General features: G+C 35.3%; 1 protein-coding gene across 1 annotated transcript in view; it reads left to right on the forward strand.

Annotated features, from left to right (window-relative positions):
- Positions 1-25,678, forward strand: part of LOC117780009 (innexin shaking-B) — a 64,169-nt gene that overhangs the window by 16,594 nt on the left and 21,897 nt on the right. Inside the window, exons 2-4 of the mRNA XM_034616380.1 lie at positions 10,313-10,472; positions 24,889-25,022; positions 25,211-25,400. Of these exons, the coding sequence (XP_034472271.1) occupies positions 10,422-10,472; positions 24,889-25,022; positions 25,211-25,400 (375 nt within the window). The 5' untranslated portion in view covers positions 10,313-10,421. The remainder of the gene's footprint in view (positions 1-10,312; positions 10,473-24,888; positions 25,023-25,210; positions 25,401-25,678) is intronic.

Genomic DNA, 25,678 nt, shown 5'->3' on the forward strand with positions numbered 1-25,678 from the left:
TAATTAAATATCCATTTAGTGTACATTACGTTTCCTTTGGCCAACAAACACGGCCCAGAGACTTGCAGCTGAGTTGGGTAGACACATTACGAACTTTTTTTTTGCCACACTCCCTCCTACTCTCTCTCTCTCTCGCTTTCAAATGGTCTCTCTGGGAAAACAGTGCTGAAACAACCCCTTAAGAATAACTTAAGAAGCGAATGCAAGCAACTTGGAAGCCGGAAAGGCGCCGGAGAACTTTAAAGAGCTGCTTATGTCTAAATTAATTTAAAAGTTCGTTCACTTGAAAAATCGTGTGGCCGTCAGTGGCGCTTAACTCTAGCTATGTTCTCTACTTTGCTATCCGCTATCCTCCATCCTCTATGCTATGGTCTAGTCCGATCCAAGCTCCTCAACGTCCATTTGCGGCCGTTTGAGAGTTGCCCGCGGTGGCTGGACCGGACAGCCGGACAGCAGGACAGCAGGACAGCCGGACAGCAGGACAGATACGTTCAGGGAACGGAGAATAATGCTCCCAGGCGCTCACTCGTTTATTAAAGATTATGCTTATAATGACGACGACAACGACGACAAGCAGCAGAATGCGCTCTATACTCGAACACGACCCAAAAAGAGGGGGGACAGACCCATATTCCATCCCATCATCATGTTGATGATGCTATTTTTCGAAAATTTCCTTCATTGTGTTTATGTATGTGTGTGTGTCTCTTCTCTCTCTCACTCTTTTTGTTTCATTCTAGCTTTATTTTTTATGCCATGTTTCATTTTATTTTATTTCATGGCTCTTTGCTCGCTCGTTTCATATTTTCGCTCTTCTTTTGAGCCATTAAAGTTTGTTTTAGCTTTTGTTTATCATCACACTAAACCTGGACTTGGACCTGCACCATTTTCGCTGTCGTTTTCGCTCTCGGGCTGTCATTCATGAACGAGGGTGTGAAAGGGAAAGGAAAGCAAAGGGAAAGCAAAGGGAAAGCAAAGGGAAAGCAAAGGGAGATGACTGGTACACAACCCACTTTGAGTGTGACGTGATTTGTGTAGCAATTTTCTTTCTTCTTATGCCACTCAAAGCGACGCATCGCTAGAGCTGCTAACGGTTCCTTTGGTTGCGGCACCAGCGGCTAAGCCGTCACTTGCCAGGCGTCAACCACACTGATGATGAAAGTCTGCACACAACTTAATTAAATATGTTTTTATAGTATATCAGCTTGCATCACTTGATTTGCATCTCAATTTAAGGATTTCTACATATGTATCTTTTTACAATAAAGACAATTGCTTTGGTTTATAAAAAACAAAATTTATGTTGATAACTTCATTTTGGTTCAATGGTTTCAAATTTATAAAAGTTGTGCTAACATTTTCGAATTATAACATTTGATTTTTTTTGTTTATACTTTTATTTTATTTTGTTTTGTTTTATTTTATTTTATTTTATTTTATTTTATTTTATGTTATTTTATTTTATTTTATTTTATATTATATTATTTTAATATAACCTTTTAGACTTATCATGCTAATTTTAAATTGGAATCTTTAAGATTGCTTGCATTTTGGTTCAATGGTTGCAAATTTATAAAAGTTGTACTAACATTTTCGAATTATAACATTTGTTTTTATTGTTTATACTTTTATTTTATTTTGTTTTATTTTGTTTTGTTTGACTTTATTTTATTTTATTTTATTTTATTTTATATTATTTTAATATAACCTTATAGACTTATCATGCTAATTTTAAATTGGAATCTTTAAGATTGCTTGTTAGATCGTTGCCATTATTTTTGTTAGCCGTAACTTCAAAAAAGTATGCATTAAATAATTAAACAGCTGCAACATGTGACAACAATGTGAATGCAAAGAAATCCCTCGTCCTGTTCGCATACTTTAGTGACGCAGTGTGCAATGTGCAGTGTGACATAGCATGTAGGTTGTCTGCGATAATAATCGAGTAAATGGGTCACATTTCGCTGAGAAATTGTGCCACTGTCGTCGGCGGAGCCAGACGCACCGAGATGACTTCGTTTCCATTGTGAGTCGGTTGAAACCTTTGCGGCGAACGCCGTCAGCAGATCCTTTGTGCCCCAAACTCGACTCGAGTCGACTCGACTCAACTCGACTCGAGTCGACCCAACTCGGTCCAGGCGTCGACCATCTCAATCTCAATCGCAATCGCTCATGCAATCAACCTCTGCTCGATCTCGTCCTCCTTTTCCTCCTTTTGCTCCTTTTCCTCCTTTTGCTCCTTTTCCTCCTTTTCCTCCTTTTCCTCCTTTTCCTCCTTTTGCTCAGTCTTTGCTCTCTCTTCTTTGTGTTGCGGCTCAAGCCATTCCAAATGGTCATATTACTCGTAGTGCCCATTGTTTCTCTACTCTGTTTCATTTCTATGTCATTTCCGTTGACTTGCGTCGCTGCCGCTGCGCTGCTGCTGCGCTGTCGCTGCTAGTGGCATTTCACAGCTAATTTCAACGAGAAATTTTTGGATCGTGAGATTAGGCGATGACAAGGGGGCCAAGTTGGTGAAGAGCAAAGTGAGCAGGGTGAGCAGGTAGTAGGTAGTAAGGAGCAGGGAGCAGGGAGCAGGGAGGACTACAACCATAAGTCATCCGACCGCTTGCCTGTGCGACGCTTATGCAAATTTGTGCCAGCTGACAAATGGGGCAGCATTTGCACAATGCCGTCAACGCAACGAAGAGAGCAGAGGCAGGGGCGAGAGTGAGAGAGAGGCATGAGGATGTGACTGAGAACTGAGAACTGAGGACTCACAACTGAGCACTGACAAAGTTTGGGGTGGGGGCGCTGAGGCGTGTCTATATAAATGTCATTTGTGTTTTTTGTTTTTTCTTTGGATTTTGTTTGGTTTCTTTGATACGTTTTCTTTTTTTATTTGGCATGTTTTTTTGTTTTTTTTTTTTTTTTGGGTTGCCCGCTTAGCCCGACATGATGATGATAAAGTGCACATTAAAAAATATTTGCCTGCCTTTTGCTATTGTGTGTGTTGTGTGAAGCGATTTTATTTATTTGCGGAGCGCGCTTTGCATTCTCAACTAGGCACAACAGCAAAAACAACAACAACAATGAGAGAGAATGAAAATGAGAATGGCAAAAGCATTGGCCAAATGGAAAGTAGAAAGTAACAGTTAAAGAGCTGCGAGTTGTTTCCATTTAAGAAAGAAAATCAATGACTCTGAGTAATGTTTAGTATAGTATGTATGTATAGTATATATATATATTAATGTGCGTGTGTGTTTAATCATTATTACTCGCTATTATTATTATATAATATAGTGCCGCATATAATTCACACTTGCACACACACACACACACACACACACACACGCTTAGAGATACACGTGGCACGCCCACAGCGCCCATTCCGCTTGTCAGCTCTTATCAACAAGCTGCAAGCTGTACAGATGAAGAAGTCTTTGCTTTTAATTTTTTTTCGCTTTGCCTGCTGCCAACGACAGGACGCGGCACGTTGTAGCCACAAACACACACACACACACACAAAAACACACGCGCGAACACACACACACATAAAATTATTCTCTTCATATATTAAGTGTAATAACTTTCATGTGTCGCCCCATGTGGAATGTGGCACGAAGCTTTTGCAAATACGAGCGAGAGCCAAACGTAGAGTATTAATGATTATTGTGTACCCTATTTTAACAAGTCTTTTATACGTTTCTCTACCTTAATACCAATTTTTTGAATACTCAATAATTATTAACTAAAGGAAATTAATCTGTAAAAATTGAGAAAAATGTAAAAAAAAAACTATATATAGTATAAAGAAGCTAGGTATCAATATATGAATACTAAACAAAAATTATATTTTCCTTAAATTAATGCTTAACTAATTTTCTAGTGTCAAATAAAAATAAAACATGTTTTCGCATGTAAATAAAGTGTAGCTAACTTTAGCATAGAAACTAAAAGTTGAAGTAAGAAATTTAAATGTTAAAAAATGAATAATTTATAAATTTTAAAGTCGAAACTTCGAATCGTGCTAAGATCTAAAAGGGGACACAAAATTTGAACAGAAATTAATTTAATTTTTAAAAAATTTTTAAATATTATAACGAATTTAAAATTAATTTAAACATGCACATAATTACAAAGCAGCCCTCGCATTTGCAAGACTGTTACTCACTCGTTTTGGTTGTGTGTGTATCTGCATGTGTGTGTGCGTGTGTGTTGTATTTGTATGTATGTATGTGTGTGTGTGAGCACTTAAAGGGAATTGAGTGCGAGTGAGGAGTGAGGAGTGCGTTGTCCTCATTTGGCACTTGGCGCACAAATCCAGCGAAAGACAATAAAAATCGTTGTAGGTGAAGTGTAGTTAGCAGTGTGTGTGTGTGTGTGTGTATGTGTGTGCTTAAAGCTTCGTGGGTATTTAAATAAAAGAGAAAGCTAACAAGTAACCAAAAAAAAAAGAAAGAAAATAACCAATTGCGAAAAACCCAACAGAAAGCAATTGAAACACTCGTCGGCGAGGCGTGCAATTGTCAGTGAGGTCAGCGGCAGGGTCAGAGGGCAATACAATGACAGGTAGCCTGGTCTAATTACCAGCAAAGGACAAATAGACATAAAAATAGAAACAGCACAGAAACAGAAGCAGCAATGGCAATAGAAAGGGAAACGAAAGCCAAAATCAAAAAGGCAAGAGACAAGAGTTGAACAATCAGCAACAATAAAAATGGCAAAACAAGAAAAAAAAATATGGCAAAATGACAAAATGATTGCTGAAAAACCAACGAAAAACCTGAAGAAATGCAGCGCACCTGAAATAAGGGTGGAAATGTAGATGAGGACGAAAAGGAAATGCAACATTCTTGTTTCCTTTTGTTGATCCAGTCGCTGTTGTTTAATAAATTGTGACCCACTCGGCCCAATAAACTAAAACACAAAACGAGAAATGCGAAATGAGACACGAGAATTGACAACTTATGAATGGCCTCTCGTTGTTTGTGTTGTTGTTGTTGTTGTTGTGGCGTTGCTATGGCATTGACAATAGACATCACGATCATGATTCCAACTGTATTCACTGTATTCAGTTATTCATTATGCACTCGCATTATTGTATTCAAATGCGATTCACTAAATCGCTTTTTCCCCTCTTTTATACCCAATTATTTTGGCATTGGCATTTTGTCAGACCGCCAGTCATGCCATTTAAGTGGTTCAGTGGTTCAGTGGCTCAATAATTTAGTACAACGAATGGGTTGAGCTGCTGGTTCAGCAATTATTGTGAATATTACGATGAATACGCTAATAATTAAGAAAACATTTACAAGGCCAATAAAATGCTGCATATTAAACAGAAAATCATGCCATCCTTATAAATGCATTTATTGGAATAAAATCAATGCAGCACTAATATGCATAATATATACAATTAAACTGCGAATGGAATAAATTTAGAACTGTAAATTAGACTGCAATATATCAATATTTATTCGTTTAAAAACTAAATTGGGTTTATAGGACTTTAATATATCCCGCAAAAAAAACCTCTACACGAGGTAAAAGTCTAGTGACGAAAGCAATTTCTAGCCCTTAGCAAAAAGGGTGAGCTTCTTTGTTCATAAAAATTACTTTTTGCGCAGTGCCGAATGCCAATTTTCGCTTTTTTTTTATTAATTTATATTTTCATTTAAAATTTTTAGAATAAACTAAATTTTGTTCGTCACTAAATTGGATATCCGATATTTTGGGGCTAGAAATTGCTTTTGTCACTAGACCCTTACCTCTTGTAGAGGTTTTTTTTGCGGGATAATAATTTACTCGAAAAAAATCGAGCTTTGATCACTGTATTAAAAGCGCTTTTAAAGAGCAAGTAAAATAATATCTTATATTTATTAGATTTTAGCTTTCGCTGGCTGTCATGAGACTGCTCATTTCACCAACACACACACACACCCGTTTCCAAGAGTTTTTCTCAATTTCTCTATCCCGTTGTTGTCTCTAATTGCGCTTATTATGCGCTAGTAAATCTCAAATGTCATACACAATAAAATCGTAATTTCAGAGCAATTTCGTGTCGTCTCCTCAGTTGTTGTTGTTGCTTTTCTGCCCCATCCACATCCCCATCCCCTTCCCCATCTCTTGCCCATTGTTTATGCAATTGCAACTGTCCAATACACACACTTGTACAATCTACAATGTGCATGGATGCTGCTTTCATCTGTGTGTGTGTGTGTGTATTTGTGTGTGGGCAATTGGCATTGCATACTTTCGTGCTGTTCGTCATTTGTTTGTTTTCTTTCTCATGGCCTAAGCCCGTGCGTCTGCGTGTCTGTGAGTGTGTGTGCGTGTGTGTGTGTGTATCCGTGAGTCTGAGCTATTTTTTCGATCCCGAACATCGTCCATCCTTCAACCGTAGTGCAATTATCAGTGGTCGCAACCGTCTCGCGAACGCAGCACATTGCCAACGCGTCTGTCTTTATCCAGGGTCGAGTTGAGTGGATCCGATTTATGACCGTATACGTCGATTGTGGACACCATTTGTGGATGCCTTTGTCTCAGTGCGTGTGTGAAGTGCTTTGGGTAATTAGTAATTACATAATACCGCCTACTCACTCTCCACAAAATTCGGGTAGAAAGTAAAACACACAAATCCAGCCAAAGAACTTTAATCGATTATTTTAATAGTTGGTAATTATTGAAAAATCAAGAAAAATTTCAATTAGACTTTTAATTTTAACTTAATTAATAGCGCATGTTTATTAATATATCAGTTCAGTCAGCTTTCAAATAAAATGTCTCTAAAATGACGACTGACATAAGTTAACAATTTAATTTATTCCAATTTATTCCTTAGCTATTATGCACAACCTCTATGGTCACATCACCTCCATGCTGTCTGTTTCTTCAGTTCGGATTCATGAAATTTACCACAAAATTGCGTGTTTTAGATAAAGCGCTCTGTTCTATGTTCTATACTCATTCGATACTCATTCCTGCTATGTCTTATTGTTTATGTTTGTCGCAGTCATAGAATTTATTTCAAGCTTAGTCTCAGAAGCCCAATAAATTGTATAGCCCGAATGAAATAAAACACGTACACATAAATCACAATATATTGTTTTATTTCGCGACATTACAATTTCCCCAAACGTAATAATTTTAGCTTTTTTCACGTTTTATCTCATTGCTTTTGAAATTTATTTAAAGTCTGAATCGAAATAAACAGTCAAAAAGTTAAAGTTACTTACACTTTAAAAGCATATCGATTACGTTTACTTACTTAAGGGAATTTCAGCTTAGATCCTGTTCAGCAAGCTAATGAGCCTGTCACTTAATTTTCCTCACACTCAAGAACACTCACAGAGAGAGAGAAGGAGACATGTTTAGTATATATAGGGTTGTATTTTATGTAGCAATTATAATGCTTAACAGGTTAAATTATAGACTAGCAAAGTGCTCGACATTCCTAATTTGCTGGCTTGTCCTTTTGCATTTTCATTTGTAATCTACGTGTGTCTGTCAGAGACAATCTCGAGATTTACCATTTCAAATATGGTCACAACTTTATTACCTTTATGACCTTTAAAAACGGTGTACTTAAAGCAACGCTCCGAAATTTCTTAAATCCATTGACTTGAATTTCTTTCAAAACGAAAAAATACATTTAACTTGAAAGGCAACCTGATGAAAAAATTGACTGAACTGGAAGACCAAATAATGCAAATATCCAAATACCCGATACACGTTATGGACAGTTTTTGGCATTCCTTAAATTTACTTCTGTTTGAGGAGGGGCGATTGCTTCTTTCTCTGATACTATAGCAAAGGGTATCATGATTATATCAATAAATCTGTATCGCATTTATAGAGCAAGTTCCCAGCTATTTCCAGATATGTTCGAAAATCCTCCTTCGTTGTCATTGCATTGAAATGAATATAATTATTCAAATTTTATTAAAATAGTTGATATTAAACTTTATCGAAATTCATATATTTCGCTATCATATAGAGTATTGGGTCTTCGACTTCTCGCAGAGAACTAAACCTTCTTGCTGTTTTCTTTTAATCACTTGACCTTTTACTTGCTGCGAGCATTTAATTTATTATTTTTTTTTCTAAACCGCACTCAGAACTTTTTGTATTTTTTCCGATTTTCATTTTGGGGACGACAAGCGTAACAAAATGTTTAACTGCAAAAAAAAAGAAATGAAAATAACATTAACAACAACAAGGAAATAAAACAAATCTTGAAATTGACTTCATTTCGGTAGGACACCGCGAGTTTTCAGGTGTTGTTTTCAGTTATTGTTGTTGTGGTTACCTTTTTACAAACTGTCGCCTTTTTGAGTTGTTGCTGACAGCGTGAAAATCAAGATAAATGTGTTGATTCTCTCTTTTCAACTATGTTTCGTGCTTGTTTATTCGCTTTTCGGGTTGTTGCCGCTGTTTCTGTTTCCTGGTGGTTAAAAGGACAGTTTATTTAATTTAAGATGCAATGTTATTTAAAGATCTAAATCAACTGACTTTGTGGTTGAGGGATGGTCACAATGAGAAAAGCAAATCAGTTGAATACGAGAATTTTATATTAGCATTTTATCTGTTTGCGGAGATTTGACAGAAAAACTTGTTGTCAAATCTTACAGGTATTTTCATATAAATAGTGACCAAATTTGGTTAAAATTTTGTCGTTTATTGTATTAATAAAATCAGAGGTTGTTCAGAGCCTTTAACAATTTAAGTTATAAAAACTCTTATGCTTGTTGTATTAATATTATTTATTGCACACAAAACGATTTGAATTTGCGCATTTACGAAGAGTTGAATCAAAAGTTTATTCTTCCAATCAATTTTAAAATGTTTATCTATATAATATAAAAAAAAAATGTTTGTTTAGCTTGTTTGTGCGTGGAAACCTAATTGAACCTGAACTGCACAACACACACACACACACACACAGATACACACACACACATGAAGTCCAATTAATCGCGCCACTAATCCACACAAAATCACAGGGAATCTCACGCTCTGCTTGGGTCAATAGTAGAGTGGAGTCCGTTTCACGAAGAGGCATCCACCTCATTGCAAAATTTGGGACTCTGTTCAGCCAGTCGAAACGGCAACTGAACGAGGATCCAACAGACAAGCCGACAGGGAGTCAACCAAACAGACAGACGGACAGACAGACGGACGGACAGACAGACAGACAGACGGACAGACAGACGGACAGACTGACAGAGTCCCAGTTGTGTGAGGGTTCATGCCATAAAGTGTTCGATTTAAGCACATTCTAACCGATAACAATTTTGGTGCTGCCAGATGCATTGAATTTATGTTATAAATGCAAATGTGGCAACACTAAATTATTTCGTTTGTGCGTTAAGTTGGCTTAGGCTGAAGATGTTCAGTGTATAATTGGAAATCATGATATGCTACATCACAAATTGTTCTTGGCATAAACTTGGTAAGCATGTGGTTGCGTGATTGCATGGCTGGATGGTTCGGTGGGTGAGGTGGTTGTGTGTGAGTGTGTGTGTGTAAATTCGGTGCCTCAATGTCAATGGCAACTGACTGAGTGCTGACTGAGGGCTTCTCTGTTTGGCTTGTTAGTCACGGCTTAAAAGCTTAGCGTATAAAACTCAAATTATGCGCTTCTCTCTTTATATATGTGTGTGCGTGTGTGTGTGAGTGTGAGTTGGGTGTGCGTGTGTGGTGGTTCCTGTTGCTTAGAGCAATTAAACGATAAGCGTAATCTACGGCGTCAATTTGCCAATTGTCGCTGTCACAAGTGCGTGAAGGCGTCAGCGTGGCATTTCAATTAGAAGGCAATCTCAATTCTAACAACAACACTACACTAACATAAATGTACATATATGTATATAATACACATATATATTTCACTATGCTCTCTATGCGTGTGTGTGTGTGTGGCCTTTGCGCATATTTCATGAACTTGAGAACGAGAACAAACACAACACACAAATGCCATGAAGTGTATTCAAGGCAAGTATGAGAATGGAAAGGGGTACAGGGTGCAGGGGTATGCGAGGGGATTGGGGTGTGGGGGCTGGTGTGTGGCATGACGCTGAGTGCGGCCAATTAGCACAAAGGCATTTGACTAAGTACACAAAAGTGTTTCCGTTTAGGCAGCACGTCAAGTGACAATTAGCCAGGCCGCAGTAGTTGGCCCGTGATTCGGTTTACATTTTTGAGAGGCCTCGAGGCCTCGACTCGACGCTATACTTTTTACATCACAACTACTAACATGCTAACTCATTTCTTTCTCTCTTTCTTTCTTTCTTTCTTTTTTTTCATTCGGTCTTTGTCTTGTCGGCTTTTTCAGCGTTTTATCGCGTAAGCTAAAGCCCCATCTGGTCGCCGACACCGTTAAGCAGTATATAAGTCGGGCGCAACCAACAACCAAAAAGGGTTCTCAAGAGCAACAAAATAACATGGAGTTTTTACGAGGCGTCTATGCGTTTATGCAAGTGAGTAGATCATCGGTGAGTGTCAACTGTTTCCATTTTAACAACTGTACTAATCCATATCAACTTGCTCTATTTTTATTCCGGCAAATTTTGGTTCTTGTTTTATCACATACCGTACATATATTGATTCGATACCATTTCGATTCGATTTCTATTCGAAAACAAATATTTATAAATTAAAAACTGAAAACAATCTCCAAAAATACAAAAAAAAAAAAAAACAAATAATATACCAAACAAATCAATATGTAACTACTATCTGCTACTATCTTACTTATTACTACTTCTATTACTACTACCTTTTTGTAAACGTACTACAAAACCAAACCAAAAACCAAAAAAAAAAAAAAAAAACAAATTAAAAATACGAAATACTTAAAAAAAAACCGAAAACCAAATGTATTGTTAACGTCAATGTATTTATTAAATTACACTACATGACAACATGTCTCTTACTATCCATGTAAAATAAAAAAAAAAAAAAAAAAAACATATAAACAAACCTGCTTTGAGATAAATTAAAACAAACAAAAACAACGAGGAGAGATATAAAGCAAATAAAAAAAATACAGAAATTAATAATAATAATTGCGCTGCTCCAGCGGGTGGAAAATAGGGTGAAAAATAACATCAAATCACATAAAAATCCATTTGAAAAACATTAAAAAAACAACATTAATATAATCAGTCGTATTATTTTTGATTTATAACAAAGCATAACAAAGGCATTTTTTAATTATTAGGCAATTTTGTATATTATGGCTATCCAAGAAGGAACTTCAAGCGAAAACTCAGCTACAAATTGCATGTCTTCTCCATTCCATTAATGACTCCATATACTACTATATATCGTCTTGATAGAGACCCAAAAAAAAATCATACAAAACTCTCAAATATGTGATTACAAATAGCGAGCGAGTGAGCGTGCAACTTTAAGCATTTCAAAAAAAAAAAAAAAAAAAATCATCTACATAACATACTAAATAAATATGAAATAGTAAGAAATATACTTAATTTAAATATACTCGTTAATATCAATCAAAAGCATGGTATTCACATAAATCGTCGTTGCTCTGATAACAATAACAAATTAACAGTAATATCAACAACAAATATACTTAAATCTATGCATTCATCACAACAATAGGATTTAAATAAATGACAGTGAAAACGACAAAATGCAACAAAAGACAGACACAACAAACAAACGAAAATGAAACGAAAGAATGAATGAAAGAAACGACCGTCAGGAAAACAAAAATCGCATTGAGCAGCAACAAAACATAACAAAAAATAGAAAGAAAGAAAGAAAAAACAAACAACAATTGCATAAGCGTAATGCCTGAAATGGGCAAGCATCTTCATAGAACGACCACTTGCCCATTGTCCATTACCCATTGCCCATTGCCCATTGCCCATTGTCCATTGTCCATAACCATAGTCCATCTAATAACCATTGTCCATTCGCCATCCCATTCAGATTCTGTTTCAGGCTCTTTCTCTCTCTATCTCTCTCACTCTAGACTATAGAGGGATGTTTTGTTTCTTTTGTTAATACACAAAATACACACATACAAATGTCCTACTCTCTCTCTCTTTCTTTCCGTCTCTCTCTCTGTTTATATATATTTGTCAATCATGATTGTTGTTCCTAATTTATGTTACCTCTTGAAATTTCTCTGTAATTGGCCGTATAATTGATATGTTTAGCTCTATAACTATTTTATGTTAAATCTATGTGTGAAATTGCCAAATTATGTATTATTGTAGATTTGCAAATTAGTCAATGTGTTTGTGTTTCTGTATGTGTATGTGTGTGTGTATATGTGTGTGTGTGTGCTTATATGTGCGTGCTGTATTATGATTTTTGAACACATTAAGTATACGCCGTGGGGTCTAGAATGATCTAGCACCCCGTTTTCCCCTCCAATCAACTGAAACATCTGACAAAAAACAAACTACAAAATGTTGTCAATTAAAAGAAAAAAAAAATGTTTTGTAATTTGCATTTCAACACCAACAACCAATCGATCGATGTTCGATGTTTGATGATCGATGATCGACATGAAGGTCGACTACAGCAAAGGCAGCGGCGGTTACGAAGCGACCCTCAGCCTGGTAAGCGATGCGAATGCGAATACGAATGCGAATGCGAATACGACAGCTGCCTCAACGACGACGACGACGACGAGAGACGCTGAGGCAACAGCAACAGCAACAACAACAACAACAACAACAACAGAGCAACACACTAATCAGCTAGTTGAAGTGGCTCAAGTAGAGAAAACTAGAGAAGAGTCTGTCTCATGTCCAGGGCTCAGCCTGGCGTCAAAGCCAAGCTCTGCCCAGAAACAGAATCAGAGTCAGAAGCGAAGTGAGAAGCGTCAGAAACTGAATGAGATAATGAAGCCAGCCAATAATGCCACAAGGACAACGGCAGACAGTTGAGAGTGCAGCGAAATGTGGGCAGATGATGCCAAAAGAGAAAAGAGCCAAGAGCCAAGAGCAAAACAAACAATGCGATATGCAAAATATGAACAATGATCAAAGATATTAATATCAATAATATGAAATAATGCTAACCATGTGATAACAACTCGTATGTATATGTATGTGTATATAGGCCATATACTTATGTATAACAATTATTAACATACTCGTTTGAATTGCAAACTGATCGAGACGTGAGACGCGAGTCGCGAAACGTGACGCGACAAAGAATATCAAACGAAACACAGGGCAACTAAAATACCAGTGGCCTTATAGCATGTGCGACTGAATCGAAATCAAAATCGAAATCAAAAAACAAATTGATAGACGATAACTGATAGCTGATAACCGATAACCGATAACCGATTACCGTTATTCGATAATCAAAATATAAATCAATAAAACTGATAAGTTACAAACATAATGAAAATCATCAGCGTGTAATCAGCATACAAATCAAATCAAAATAAACAAACATCTGCTGCAACTTCAGTAAACAGTGCAGCAACATTAACAGTAACATATTAACATACGCATTAACATTAACATTAACATAAACATAAACATTAAGCATCAACCATAACAGTAGCTGCAACTGCAACTGCAACAGCAACAGCATCTGTAAAAGTAAACGTGATTAAACTTACACTGAGGCAACTACTGTACTGTACTGTTCTGTTCTGTTTTGCGTGCGTGCGTCGTGCGTGTGTGTGCGTGCCACGCCCACCACCGACCACCGCGTGCACTCAGAGGGTTGGTTGGTGCCCGCGGTGCCATCCCCCCAAACGCAAAGTGATAGAAAATGGTAATTACAAAACAATTTTAGTCATTAACTATCCTCAAAAAACAAAAAAAAAAAAAAAAAAAACATTTAAAAAACATTTAAAAAATAGTCCTCAAACTCTATCCAGCTATCCAAAGTTCATCTCTCTCTCTATCTCTGTCTATCTGTATCTATCTCTCTATCTATTTCGATATGTTTATCTCACTCTACCAATGTGTTTCTTTTCATAACTTACATATATTGCATATATTGTAGTTCAGATATTATTAGCTGCAATTCTTTCAAAGAATTATCATTTTATTCTGATTAATTTTTAGCTGCCGATTAGCTGCACAAGCGCCATCTGGCGACGTAACATTTCGGTTACAACCGTTTTCGTTATCGTTATCGTTATGTTTTCATTTTACTTTCGATTTGCTTTGTCTTGCTTCTCTCTCATTTAGTTTTTGCGTTTTGAGTCGGATAACATGAGCGCGATCAACCCGAATGAAAAGCTTAAAGAAAACCGCAACAAACATAAAACAGGGGATGCAAATTGATTACAATTGAAGCGTAATCGATAATCGATATTTTATCAAAAGCAAACGTACACGTGAGAACCCAACGATAACAGATTGCTCGCCTGCTACCAAAAATATGCTGTCGTCTACGAGAAATAAAAATTCACAATATAAAATAAATCATAAAAAAAAACAAAGACGAAAATCCAATGAAAATTATAATAAATATATAACATTTAATAAACAACAAATCATTCAATTAATGAAAACTATAATCAAATTTAATACAAAACCAAGTATAATTGTGAGAGCAACCCAGCCAAGTAAAGAACCTGTCACCACCAAATATTTCTCTGTCTCTTTGCCTCTATTTCTCTCTCTCTCTGTCTCTCTCTTTAAATATATGCATATGTATATCTGTGAATATATGTATATGTCTAACACGCACACTGACACACACTCATGTAATTATGCCTCAAAGGGAGGCAAACACTTTGTAAAAGTATAGTAAAGTGTTACGATTGCCTCCGATAAACGATTAAGTTAAAGAAAAGCATTGCTGTCAATGATATAAATCGAATATAATCGAACTGGCCCAAATTAAAAACAATAGACAAAGAACAATAAACAAATATCAGCTAAGTTTATTTTCATTTCATTTCAATTATACAAATATAATTTTCCACATATATCAATAACGATGACTATTTATGCGTACATAACAATTAAGCGAAAAGTACAACAAAAGATCAAATAATTAAAAGCTGCTGCTAATTTTATACAACTTAAGGTTGATTACTTATATCAGCCCACTAACCGATCCATCAATCCAATCCAACATCAATTCACAAACAGCATTAGCCCCTAAAATAGCTCTATTGCCGCGTATATGTTGTTCTGTGTACTTACTCGTAATTTGCCAAAGATTAAAAAAAATAAAAATAAAAACAAATTACCAAGCCAGACCCAATGAGAACACACATGAAAGCAACTTGAAATTCAGCAAACCCAACAGGGAACAATGCCCCCCTCTCTCTCTCTCTTTTTCTCTCTATCTATCTCTGTCGATCTGTTCAACTGACTCTCTTCATAAACGAAGGAAATATAAAAAAAGAATTCTTCTGTTTAATTTTGTATTCAAATTATGTTAATTATTTCTCTTGATTTGATCCAATGACGAAGTTGTTTGTTGTTTTCAGTTTCAGTTTCAGTTTTGATCTAAACACTGAACCACCCTCCAAAACTCCAGCCTAAAAACCTCTCCAAAAGTGCACGCCTTGCAGTTCGTTGAGAGGCCTCGACCTCTCGACCAAACGAAACGAAAGAAAAGCAAATCACTATAGAAAAAGCTAAAAGAAAAAAATAAAACTAAAGTAACTGCTGCGCTCTTTTATCAAAATCAAAATCAATATTATTATCAATATCAATATCTTAAAAATATAATTATCAGTACCAATAACAACAGGCTAGAAGCATTTCACTTTCTGTTTGATATGTTTGCTATTGCATAATAACTTCTGATTTTCCATTTTCTTTTAATTTCTTGGTTCCGTTGTCCTCTTGTAGTTAAAAAGCAAAAAGCACGTGTCAAATCAGCGTATTTAATATAATCGTACTCGTATTCGTATTCGTAATCGTACCCGATTGTATTTATCTATATACAAGTATTATATATAATTTTTTTGTTGATTTATGTGTTGATTTGTGGACGCTTTGAGTAGCGGTTAATATACACGGCAGATTCAAAAACTTAACCATATTTGTATCTCTATCCGTATCCGTAACTTTAACTGTAACAGTAACCGTAACCGTAACGTCAATTAAATAAACCACACGGCATCAGTATATGTATCTCTACTTGTACGTATCTCTCTCTTAACTAACTATCCAAACTCAAGCCCAAAAAAGCTCTTTACTAGCAATTAAGCAAAATTTATACTGACATACTAGCACATACTCGTACATACTTACATACATACATACATGTATACATGTTAAGACCAAAAAAAAAAAAAAAAAAAAAACCAAGCGGAAGCGAATTAAAGCAATATTACGCATACGAACCATATTACGCATACGCAGCATGGTGCGACAATTAAATCAATCAGAGCATGCAGGATGCAACTAGAATGCGAGGGTCAATCCAACGGTTCCAGCTGCATTCTCATCGCTTTGCATGCTCCTTCACACATTTCCCGACTGTGGTATGTATAATGCTTAAATACGATCTATAAGTGTGTGCGTGTATGTGTCACAATGTGAATGTGTATGTGTATGTGAATGTGTGTTTGTATGTGTATGCGTATGTGTAACGTTGTAAACTAACATTAACATTAACTCGTATCTACTATTAAATATCAATTATCGAAAACTAAATACTCGTATCTAAATAATCTGTAACTGTAACTGTAACTATAACTGTAATTTGCATTGCAATAATTAATTAAAGGAATTTCTTATATTACGTTCCCATTGGATTTTTGTTGTGATTTGTTGTAATTTGATAATGATTATCAATATTCATACTCGTTATCGAATTTATGTACTCGTTTGATTTTGTATTTTTTTTTAATCTTAATGGTCTATGTGCAACGCAAGCGATTATAACTATCGATAGCTATCGATGACTGTGCGTGCATACACACACTATCATATATAAATCGTATATATATATTACACAAATACCTACTCGTATATATACTCGTACTTGTACTCGTAACTCAATATACATACATTCCCATACATATACAATATACATATATATATATACATATCAATATATATGTTGTATGCTTCCTATTCTTATATGCATATTTATATATGTATGTGTATGTGTATATATATATTTATCTAAATGAACAAAATAACAATAACAATAATTATTACTCATAATACCAAAAAGTAGTTGTCGTTGTTGATGTTGTTGAAAATGTGCAATTTTTAATTGATCGAAAGCAATTTAAAAAAAAAAAATATGTGAAGAATTTTTAATCAAAAGAAATGCCAAACTGAAGCTGAAACAAAAAGAAAATAAATATAAACATAATTAAGTTATATCGAAAGCATAAACCAATATGAACAGTTCAATCTGTATTCTTTTTGTATGCTATCACCGCCCAAATGTGGCTGATATTTTTGCAATGAAAACGCTTTGTTTTTGAAAACCAACCAAACCAGAACCAGAACCAAAAAAAAAAAAATGAACCAAAAATTCCAACCCAAAACCATAAACAGAACCAAACACCATCACAATTAATCAATTAATTAACACCTTAAAGATCCTTAGACACCCCACCAAATGAAAACTCTGTTTCCCTCTGTATCTCTTTCTATCTCTCTCCCACTCTCTTTTTCTCTCTCTCTCTCTCTCTCTCTTGCTAATTTCAATGTTTTTCTGTGTGTCTGTGTGCGTGTGCGTGTGTGTGTGGCTGAGTGTAAATTCATTGTATTAAATTTGGTTAACTAAACAAAAGAAAAACATAAGAATCATCAATATATATATTTAAATATAAATATATATATATTTATTAACTCAATTACCAAAGCAAACGGACAGGCAGCATATATGTTGGCAATCGAGCAATTTATACCCCCAAAAAATCCTCATATAGTATCGTAGAATCAGCAGCTGACAAAAAAAAAAAAACAAAAAGTATGAGAAAATCTGTATAATATATAATCAGCCAAGAAAGTGTGACGCTTCACTCAAATACCAGAGATTTGAGTTGATCTATTTCAAAATGTTCTTTTTATTTTTATTTTGAAATTTCGATAAGTCAAAAAGATGAAGGAGAAAAGAGAAATCAACAAAGTGTTGAACGAAATTTTTACTGTATGCCAAAAAAAAAAAAACAAAAATGAAATGCAAATCAAACAATTTACTAACACACCTATACTTATACTAATACCAATAACAATACCAATACCAATACTTATACCAATATCTTATACAGCATATAATACTTAAACTGTAACTATCCAACTATCCTGTCTTTATACTACCTAACTAACTAAATGCTAATCACAATAACAAAAACACCTAACACTGGGCAACCCTTTAACTTTGACTACACACACACACACACACACACACACGAGCATAATTGTATTTTAGTAACTATGTATTGTACTGTACATATGTGTATGTATCTAGAGCTAATCGCATACAATACTCGTAATAAATACTTATATTGATGAAATCTAATCGTGCAATTATATTTCAACTGCGCGTTTTCTTTTTTTGTTTTTTTCTTCGTTTATCTTTTTCGATTTTCGATTTAAAATATCTTCAGCTGGTGAATTTGCATAATCCGCTCCGAAATGGCATTGTCCTTGCTTTTTGTTGTATGCCTCTGCCAGCAGAAAGGAGCATGCAATGCTTTTGTGTTTGTGTGCCGCTTGTACTCGTACTTCTATTCATTGTATTTCTGTATTTCTACTCATACCCGTATTCGTATTCATATTCGTATACGTATTCGTAATCTTCGTATTCCTAGTAACTAAGCAAATTGTCTCAGACTACACAATTATAGCACAATATATATAAAAATACTTATAAATAGTATACTCCTATTCGTACTTGTAAAATGTAAGCACACACAGATACTCACAAACACAATCACACTCTGCACGATTAATTTTGCATATGTAAATCACGTAATTCTTGTCGAACCTCATCTCCATAAATTTAGTTTCCTATATTACATAACAAATAGACTTTGATTTTTTTCATTGGCGTCACTTTTTATCATTTTATTTTCTAGCAGCACATGAAATTTTCTTAATTTTTTTTTATATTTTTCGCACTTGTAAGACTTATATTTAACTGTCGCATGAGTTTCGTAAAACGCAATCTCCCGAAAATCAGGGAACGTTGCATACTTTCGGGGAATGTCAATGAAAATGTATTTTATAAACAATCGATTAAGCTGTTGGCCACAGCTGACACTTTAACTAGCTGATATCCTCACAAACTGGTACCGGATACTCGAATGCTCCCAACACTCGTATTCCTCTTCCCAGGACTGATCGCGATCGCCTCATGTGTAAATAGTCTCAGCTAACTAAGTATTAATGCCACCCACACTAGTTAAAAGTTCAACTAGAGACACTCATATATATGCAATATATATGTATGTATATAAATGTATGAATACATATATAAATAATTGTAAATGGTTTGCATAAATACTCGTAAGAAAAAAGCAAGTGCTTGCGCCCTACTAATGCTCATCCAAGTTTGTTGCTCGATTATCTCTGTCTCTATTTATATTTATAACACACACACACACACAACCACAGACACACACTCACACACACTCACACAAAGAAAAGTTTGAATACTTGTTGTTATTATTTAAGTTTTTTGTTTAGCGATTCCCTATCAAGTTACAATTTTCATTAAAGTTTCGAAGGTTTCACATTTAAATAAAATAACCTGTGGCATTTCAGTGTGTGGTTGCTGCTTGTTTATTGCCACAAGCAATCACTGCTTGCCACTTGCCACTTGCCACTTGGCGCTTGCTGCTACAATTTATTATTGAATTGCTGCAAGAGTTCTTAGACGCATCCTAATGAGGCGTAAGTGGCAAGCACTGTGCCAGCACCAGCACCCATAATAATAATACTCCTAACAACTGTGGCAGTGGCAGTGGCAACAACAACCCCGTATATGTTACGTGTATGACGCTTAAGGCACTCACAGGACATTCGGCTTAGCCAGCGAGCCGTATTGTAAGAAAGCTTATTTTTATTGTCCAAATATATTGCCAATGTTGTTCTAATAGCAGAAACGAGCTCCCAGTCTCTCAGCCAGCCAGTTATTGCCCATACTGCAGTAAGCAGTAAGTACTATGTATGTATGTAGAATCAGTAGGTCTGTTTCCTAGTTTCGCTGGATGTGGCGGGCATAAAATTCATTGTTATGGCTACTGGGCATAAGTCAGTCTCTCAGTCATTGCAGTCAGTCGGGGAAAAAGCCATTTTGTTAATCAACCAGTAAGTCAGTCAGTCGAGTCAGTCGAGTCAGCTCAGGCTCATATCTAACGAAAGTGGGTGTAGCTCTCAGTATGGGAATTTGAACCTGGGGACTTCAATTCACTTCAGTTGGGTTGACTTTGTATTGCTTTGCCCGCTTAATTTGGTTTTGTATTGTAGCCAATTTTCGCATTTGATTTTCTTAGTTTCAGTTTTGTTTTTCTGTTATGTTTTTGATTGCTGGAAGACGCTTTCAGAGATCATCTCGCTCACGTTCTCATACAGTGCGCCCTCGAATGTGCTTACAATGACATACAAAAACCGAAACCCAAACCAAAAACAATTAAAACGCTTTACATAATTTATTATCTATAAAAATTGAAATTCATCAAACTATAAATGCAAATCTGAACCTATTCCTCACCTTTCAAAAAGAAAAACCAAAGTAAACCAATTCTCCAAAAAAAAAAAAAGTTTAATAAAAATTGTGTCAAAGATGTTAACTGGCTATCACCAAACACACACAACAAAACAATCAAAATTAAATCACCTAATTAAAAAAAAAAATGATAAAAAAGCTACAGAGGTTAACACGTTAAAAACAAAAGAAAACATCAAGAGCAAAATATTTAACATGCAATACAATAGCTAGAAAATGATAATATTAAATACTAGCATACCACTCAAAAACAAATACTAAAAATATACCGCACACAGCTTAACTAAGTTCACTTGCAACCAATCACACTCACAATGCCTTCCTTTTCTCTCCCTTTCCCAGTTTTTGGCCATAGTTACAATGCTTATTATTTTGTTATTTCACTGTCCAGGATCCTCTCTCTCTCTCTCTCTCTCTCTCTCTCTCTCTCTATCTTTAACTGTCTCTCACACACTCTCACTTACAAGACACTCGCTAAGTGCGCTCACTCGTTAGCTGATCATGGTCACTTACTTACTCTCTCACTCACTCACCACTCACTCGCCAATCGCCACTCGTTACTCGTTACTCGTCACACGTCACTCGTTACTCTCTTTCACACACACACACTGTGGAATGGCCAAGTAACACACGCTCTCAACGTTCAGTAAAATCAAAAACAAATACAAAAAAAAAAAACAATAAATAAACACAGCGGATGCGACGCTCACAACGTACTCGTTTAGATCACAACAACAACAACAACTAGTTCTCTTTTGTACTCGTATATTTGTGTCACGTCACTCGAACACTTTTTACCTATCAAACAAAATGTAAAGAAACAACAAAAAGTAAGAAAGAAAGAACAAAAACAGTAATAAACAAACAAGGTAAAAACAAATTAAACCAAATCACATTTAAATATATATACAATATACAATATTTTGATAAACAAATTGAATAACTAAACGGCAAATTTGATATAAACTTACTCTCTCAATCACTCACTCAATCACTCAATCACCAACTGTCACAGTAACTTTATCTATCTATCACGCAGTCACTTAATCACGCAATCACTGACTCTCACCCAAGCTAAGCCAAAACCAAAGCCAAAGCCAAAGCCAATGCCGATAACAAGGCCAAAAATAAAACTAATCCAAGATACCAAAAACAAAAAAATACTCGAATACCAAATACCAAATACCGAAACTATCAAAATACCAAACCGTTAACTGACCAAGCTAAATAAAGCAATTATACTTATAAATGATAATTTTATGCCTTTCTATGTATTATTATACTTATGTATATGTATCTATCGCCCATTTATTACCTTAAATATACTACCGAAAGTGTACCAAAAACATATAAAAAGTATTCCCCATATCAAATGCTAAACACCAACCAACTATATCAACACTAAAGTCAAGCAAACCAACCAAACTCCAAGCAAGGTCGCCAGCAGCACACACAAATACCGATCCGAACCGATACCAATAACGATATACTTCTACAACAAGAAAAAAAAAAAAAAAAAAAAAAAAACAATTCCCTAATATTTACATGATGTTCCAGCATTATTGACCATATGAGAATTGTAAATATTTAATCTGGCTTTCAGTAAACGTTCCGAATCTATGCAAAACTCCTTTGAAATTTATTAAATAAAAGGGGGACAAATACAAAAATACCTATCAATAACCATAACTTGCAGCAGATAATGAAACACAAGAATTTGAACAGTATTGAATTGTTTTATATATTTACTAAGATTATTTAAATGCTCCCAAACGTGAGCTAGTATCATATATACTACATAGTGCGGGCTATGCAGGTCAATGCGTGGAGCAGACTCGATAAAAAATAGTTTTCGATATTATCTACATTCGATAGCTGGGATATGTTTTTAACGCATCGACCTGCATGCAATCTAAGTAAATAATTTGTAGTAATCGATAAAAAAAAAAAAGAAAACTTAAGCTAAGCCCTCAGCCAAGGAAGAGACTTTGCAGTCGATTTCAAACCGAGCAGCTGCCAACTCTTATAACCGTATATCTCTTTATCTCTCTATCTCAAAAAATTTGTATTAATATGTATATGTCTATCTATATGTCTCACTCTAACTTGTATTGTGTTCAATTTTTTTTAGAATTAACTTACCAAATTTACACTTTACTTCAAATCTGTTCGTACATTTTTCTTCATTCAATTCAAATTCATCTAGTTGTTCACACCATTTATTATCTACTACTAAGTATAGTATGTACAATGTACATGTTTTTCTTTTCAAAATGTTTATTTCCGTTTACAACACTTTCACGCTCACTCACTCACTCTCTCTCTCTCTCTCTCTAATCTCTAATCTCTAATCTCTCTCACAATTTTTTCACAATTACATGCACAGCTTTCAGCTGTCGCACACATTTTTATTGCTCACTGTACCACAACCACCACTAACACAACCACCACATCCACCCACAACTCACCACGCTCACAAGCCAACTCACCACGATAATGATCACAATCACGATCACAATCACGATCGCCGTTCACTGATCACTGACCACCGTTCACTTTTCACTCGGTTAGACTTTGATCACTTTGAAGCAACTTGAATACAAAATTCACCACCGCTCAGCTCACAATTCACCTCAGCTACAAAATAGCAAAGCCCAAAATTTGTTTTGTAACACTCTGACGACCACATTTCACTTATTCACCAACAAGCAACATGCAACATGCAACATGCAACAATTTAATACTAAAACTTACCTCAAAACAAAACCAAACCATACCAAAGTAAACCACCAACCACCAACCAAATCTGTGCATTCAATTTGAAGAAAATTGATAAGCCATTATCGAAATTTCATGGGTGTGATCGATCAGACCGTTTCACGAGACGATTTATTCATTTCGTTTATTCGTTGTTATTCGTTGATCTTTTTTAACCCTTTTCATAGTCAGCCGAAAGTATACAAAAAAAAAAAAGAAAATGATTCCATTTTATAAAATATCGATTAAGTGGTCATCGTTACGAACAAATTCTAATTCAAACTCGAAACTCGAAACTCAAAACTCAAAACATTTCAGTTCAAATACTTGTATGAATTGTGACAGCTCCAATTGGTTTTCAGCCCATTAAGTAGGCGGCCTATCTGAAGTGTAGCAATATTGGCAGTCGATATCGATAACTCGCCAACCAATTCATTCTCAACTCAATCCTCACTGTCATCAAGAACTCACCTCACTCACTTCAGTGGCCGCCGATCATTCTCGTCAATACTTAAATTTGCATTCCCAGCAGTTTTAATTAATTGCTAGTCAACATACTCGTAATTCGTTTCACACTCCACACCAAAATTATGTTATCGTTTCCGTGTCGTTTAATTTTTTTTTTTGTTCATATTAACTTTTAATTTCTTCAATGGCAAAAAAAAAAAGAATTTGACAGGCCTAATTCAATTTAATTGCTGTGACACCTTACTATACTTAAAGGATCATTTCAAATCCGAAATCAATTTGAAAACTCTGAATTGCCAATTGTATTTATTTCGTATAAATTAATTAAAATTTTTGGGGCACAGGAACGGTCCCAACTTGAACAGTCTTAAAAATCATTCACTTTACTTTTTAAAAATTTATTCGATAACAATCAGCGATCAGCGATAATTATCGCATTTGGCCAGGGCTGGTTCAAAGTGGGCGCGGTTCATGTGGCCCGATTGGGTCCATTGGGTCCCAGCTCAGATCAGCAAGATAAAATACCTTTTACAAGTACATATATGAAAACTGTATGTATAGCGAAAGTTTTTGTTCTATTTGTTAATATGTAAGTCAGTTAACTAATTGTAAGGCAAATCGTGAAAGAAATCCAATTGTTGATTAACATTAAAAAACGAATGCAAGGAAAAGGCAAAAGAAAGTAACCCTGCCATATAAGTAAATGTACATACTTATAATACTTAAATAAAGCACATGAACAATAATTAATTAATTATGAAAGACAGACATACTTAGCAAATTTGTATTACAGTTTTGCATTTGAAACTCTTTTCGATTTATACCCCTCGCCCCCTATTCTGTTCTGATCCCCCACTGCTAATACGCTTAATAATAATGTTTTCTCTCTTCGCATACGCCCCAACAACCAACAATACCAACGACAACATTCTCTTCCACACACACTTGTGTCGCGATCACGCGATAAACGCCACTCTCGATAACTCGATAACCGATAACTGTTAATTGGCGATACAGGTGTCTCATGTCAAAATCGATTCACCTGTTTTTCGCCTGCACACAAACGCAACGGTTATTTTACTGATCACATTCTCGATTGCTGTGACAACGCGGCAGTACGTAGGAAATCCCATAGACTGTGTACACACAAGGTGAGTTATAATAACCTTATAGGAGTAATCGTATATCAAAGAACTCTTTAGATATATCAAATATTCCGTATTTAAATTTAAATTCAAACTCATATCAAATCTACTGTGCCATTGATTTTGAAATAAAATTCGAAATATATCTGATATTTACTTATTTTTATAAAATATATCTAACTTATTTTCCACAGAGACATTCCCGAAGATGTTCTCAACACATATTGTTGGATACACTCAACGTATACAGTTGTGGATGCGTTCATGAAAAAACAAGGTTCCGAGGTGCCTTTTCCTGGAATTCACAATTCACAGGGGCGTGGCCCTCTAACAATAAAGCACACAAAATATTATCAATGGGTAGCGTTTACACTATTTTTTCAGGTAAGTTTTCAATATCTTTTTAAAGCATATTCGCTTTAAATAATAACGTATGATGCTGAGCTTTCAAAAGCTGTCCTATCATCATGTGTGGTGTTGTATCCGAAAAAGCTTTGAAAGTTTTAAAGCTTCGAAAACTTAGAAGCTTCAAAAGCTAAAAAGCTTTTATGAAAAGCGAATCATCGTGTATAACAACTACACTAAAACTTTTTACCGAGTCGACAGTCTTGCAGCTTTTGACAGCTTGTTAGCTTTTGGCTGAATTGGTGTCCTTAATAAAA

Source organism: Drosophila innubila, chromosome X (genome assembly GCF_004354385.1).
Source record: "Drosophila innubila isolate TH190305 chromosome X, UK_Dinn_1.0, whole genome shotgun sequence".
In the NCBI taxonomy this organism is placed as follows: Eukaryota; Metazoa; Arthropoda; class Insecta; order Diptera; family Drosophilidae; genus Drosophila; species Drosophila innubila.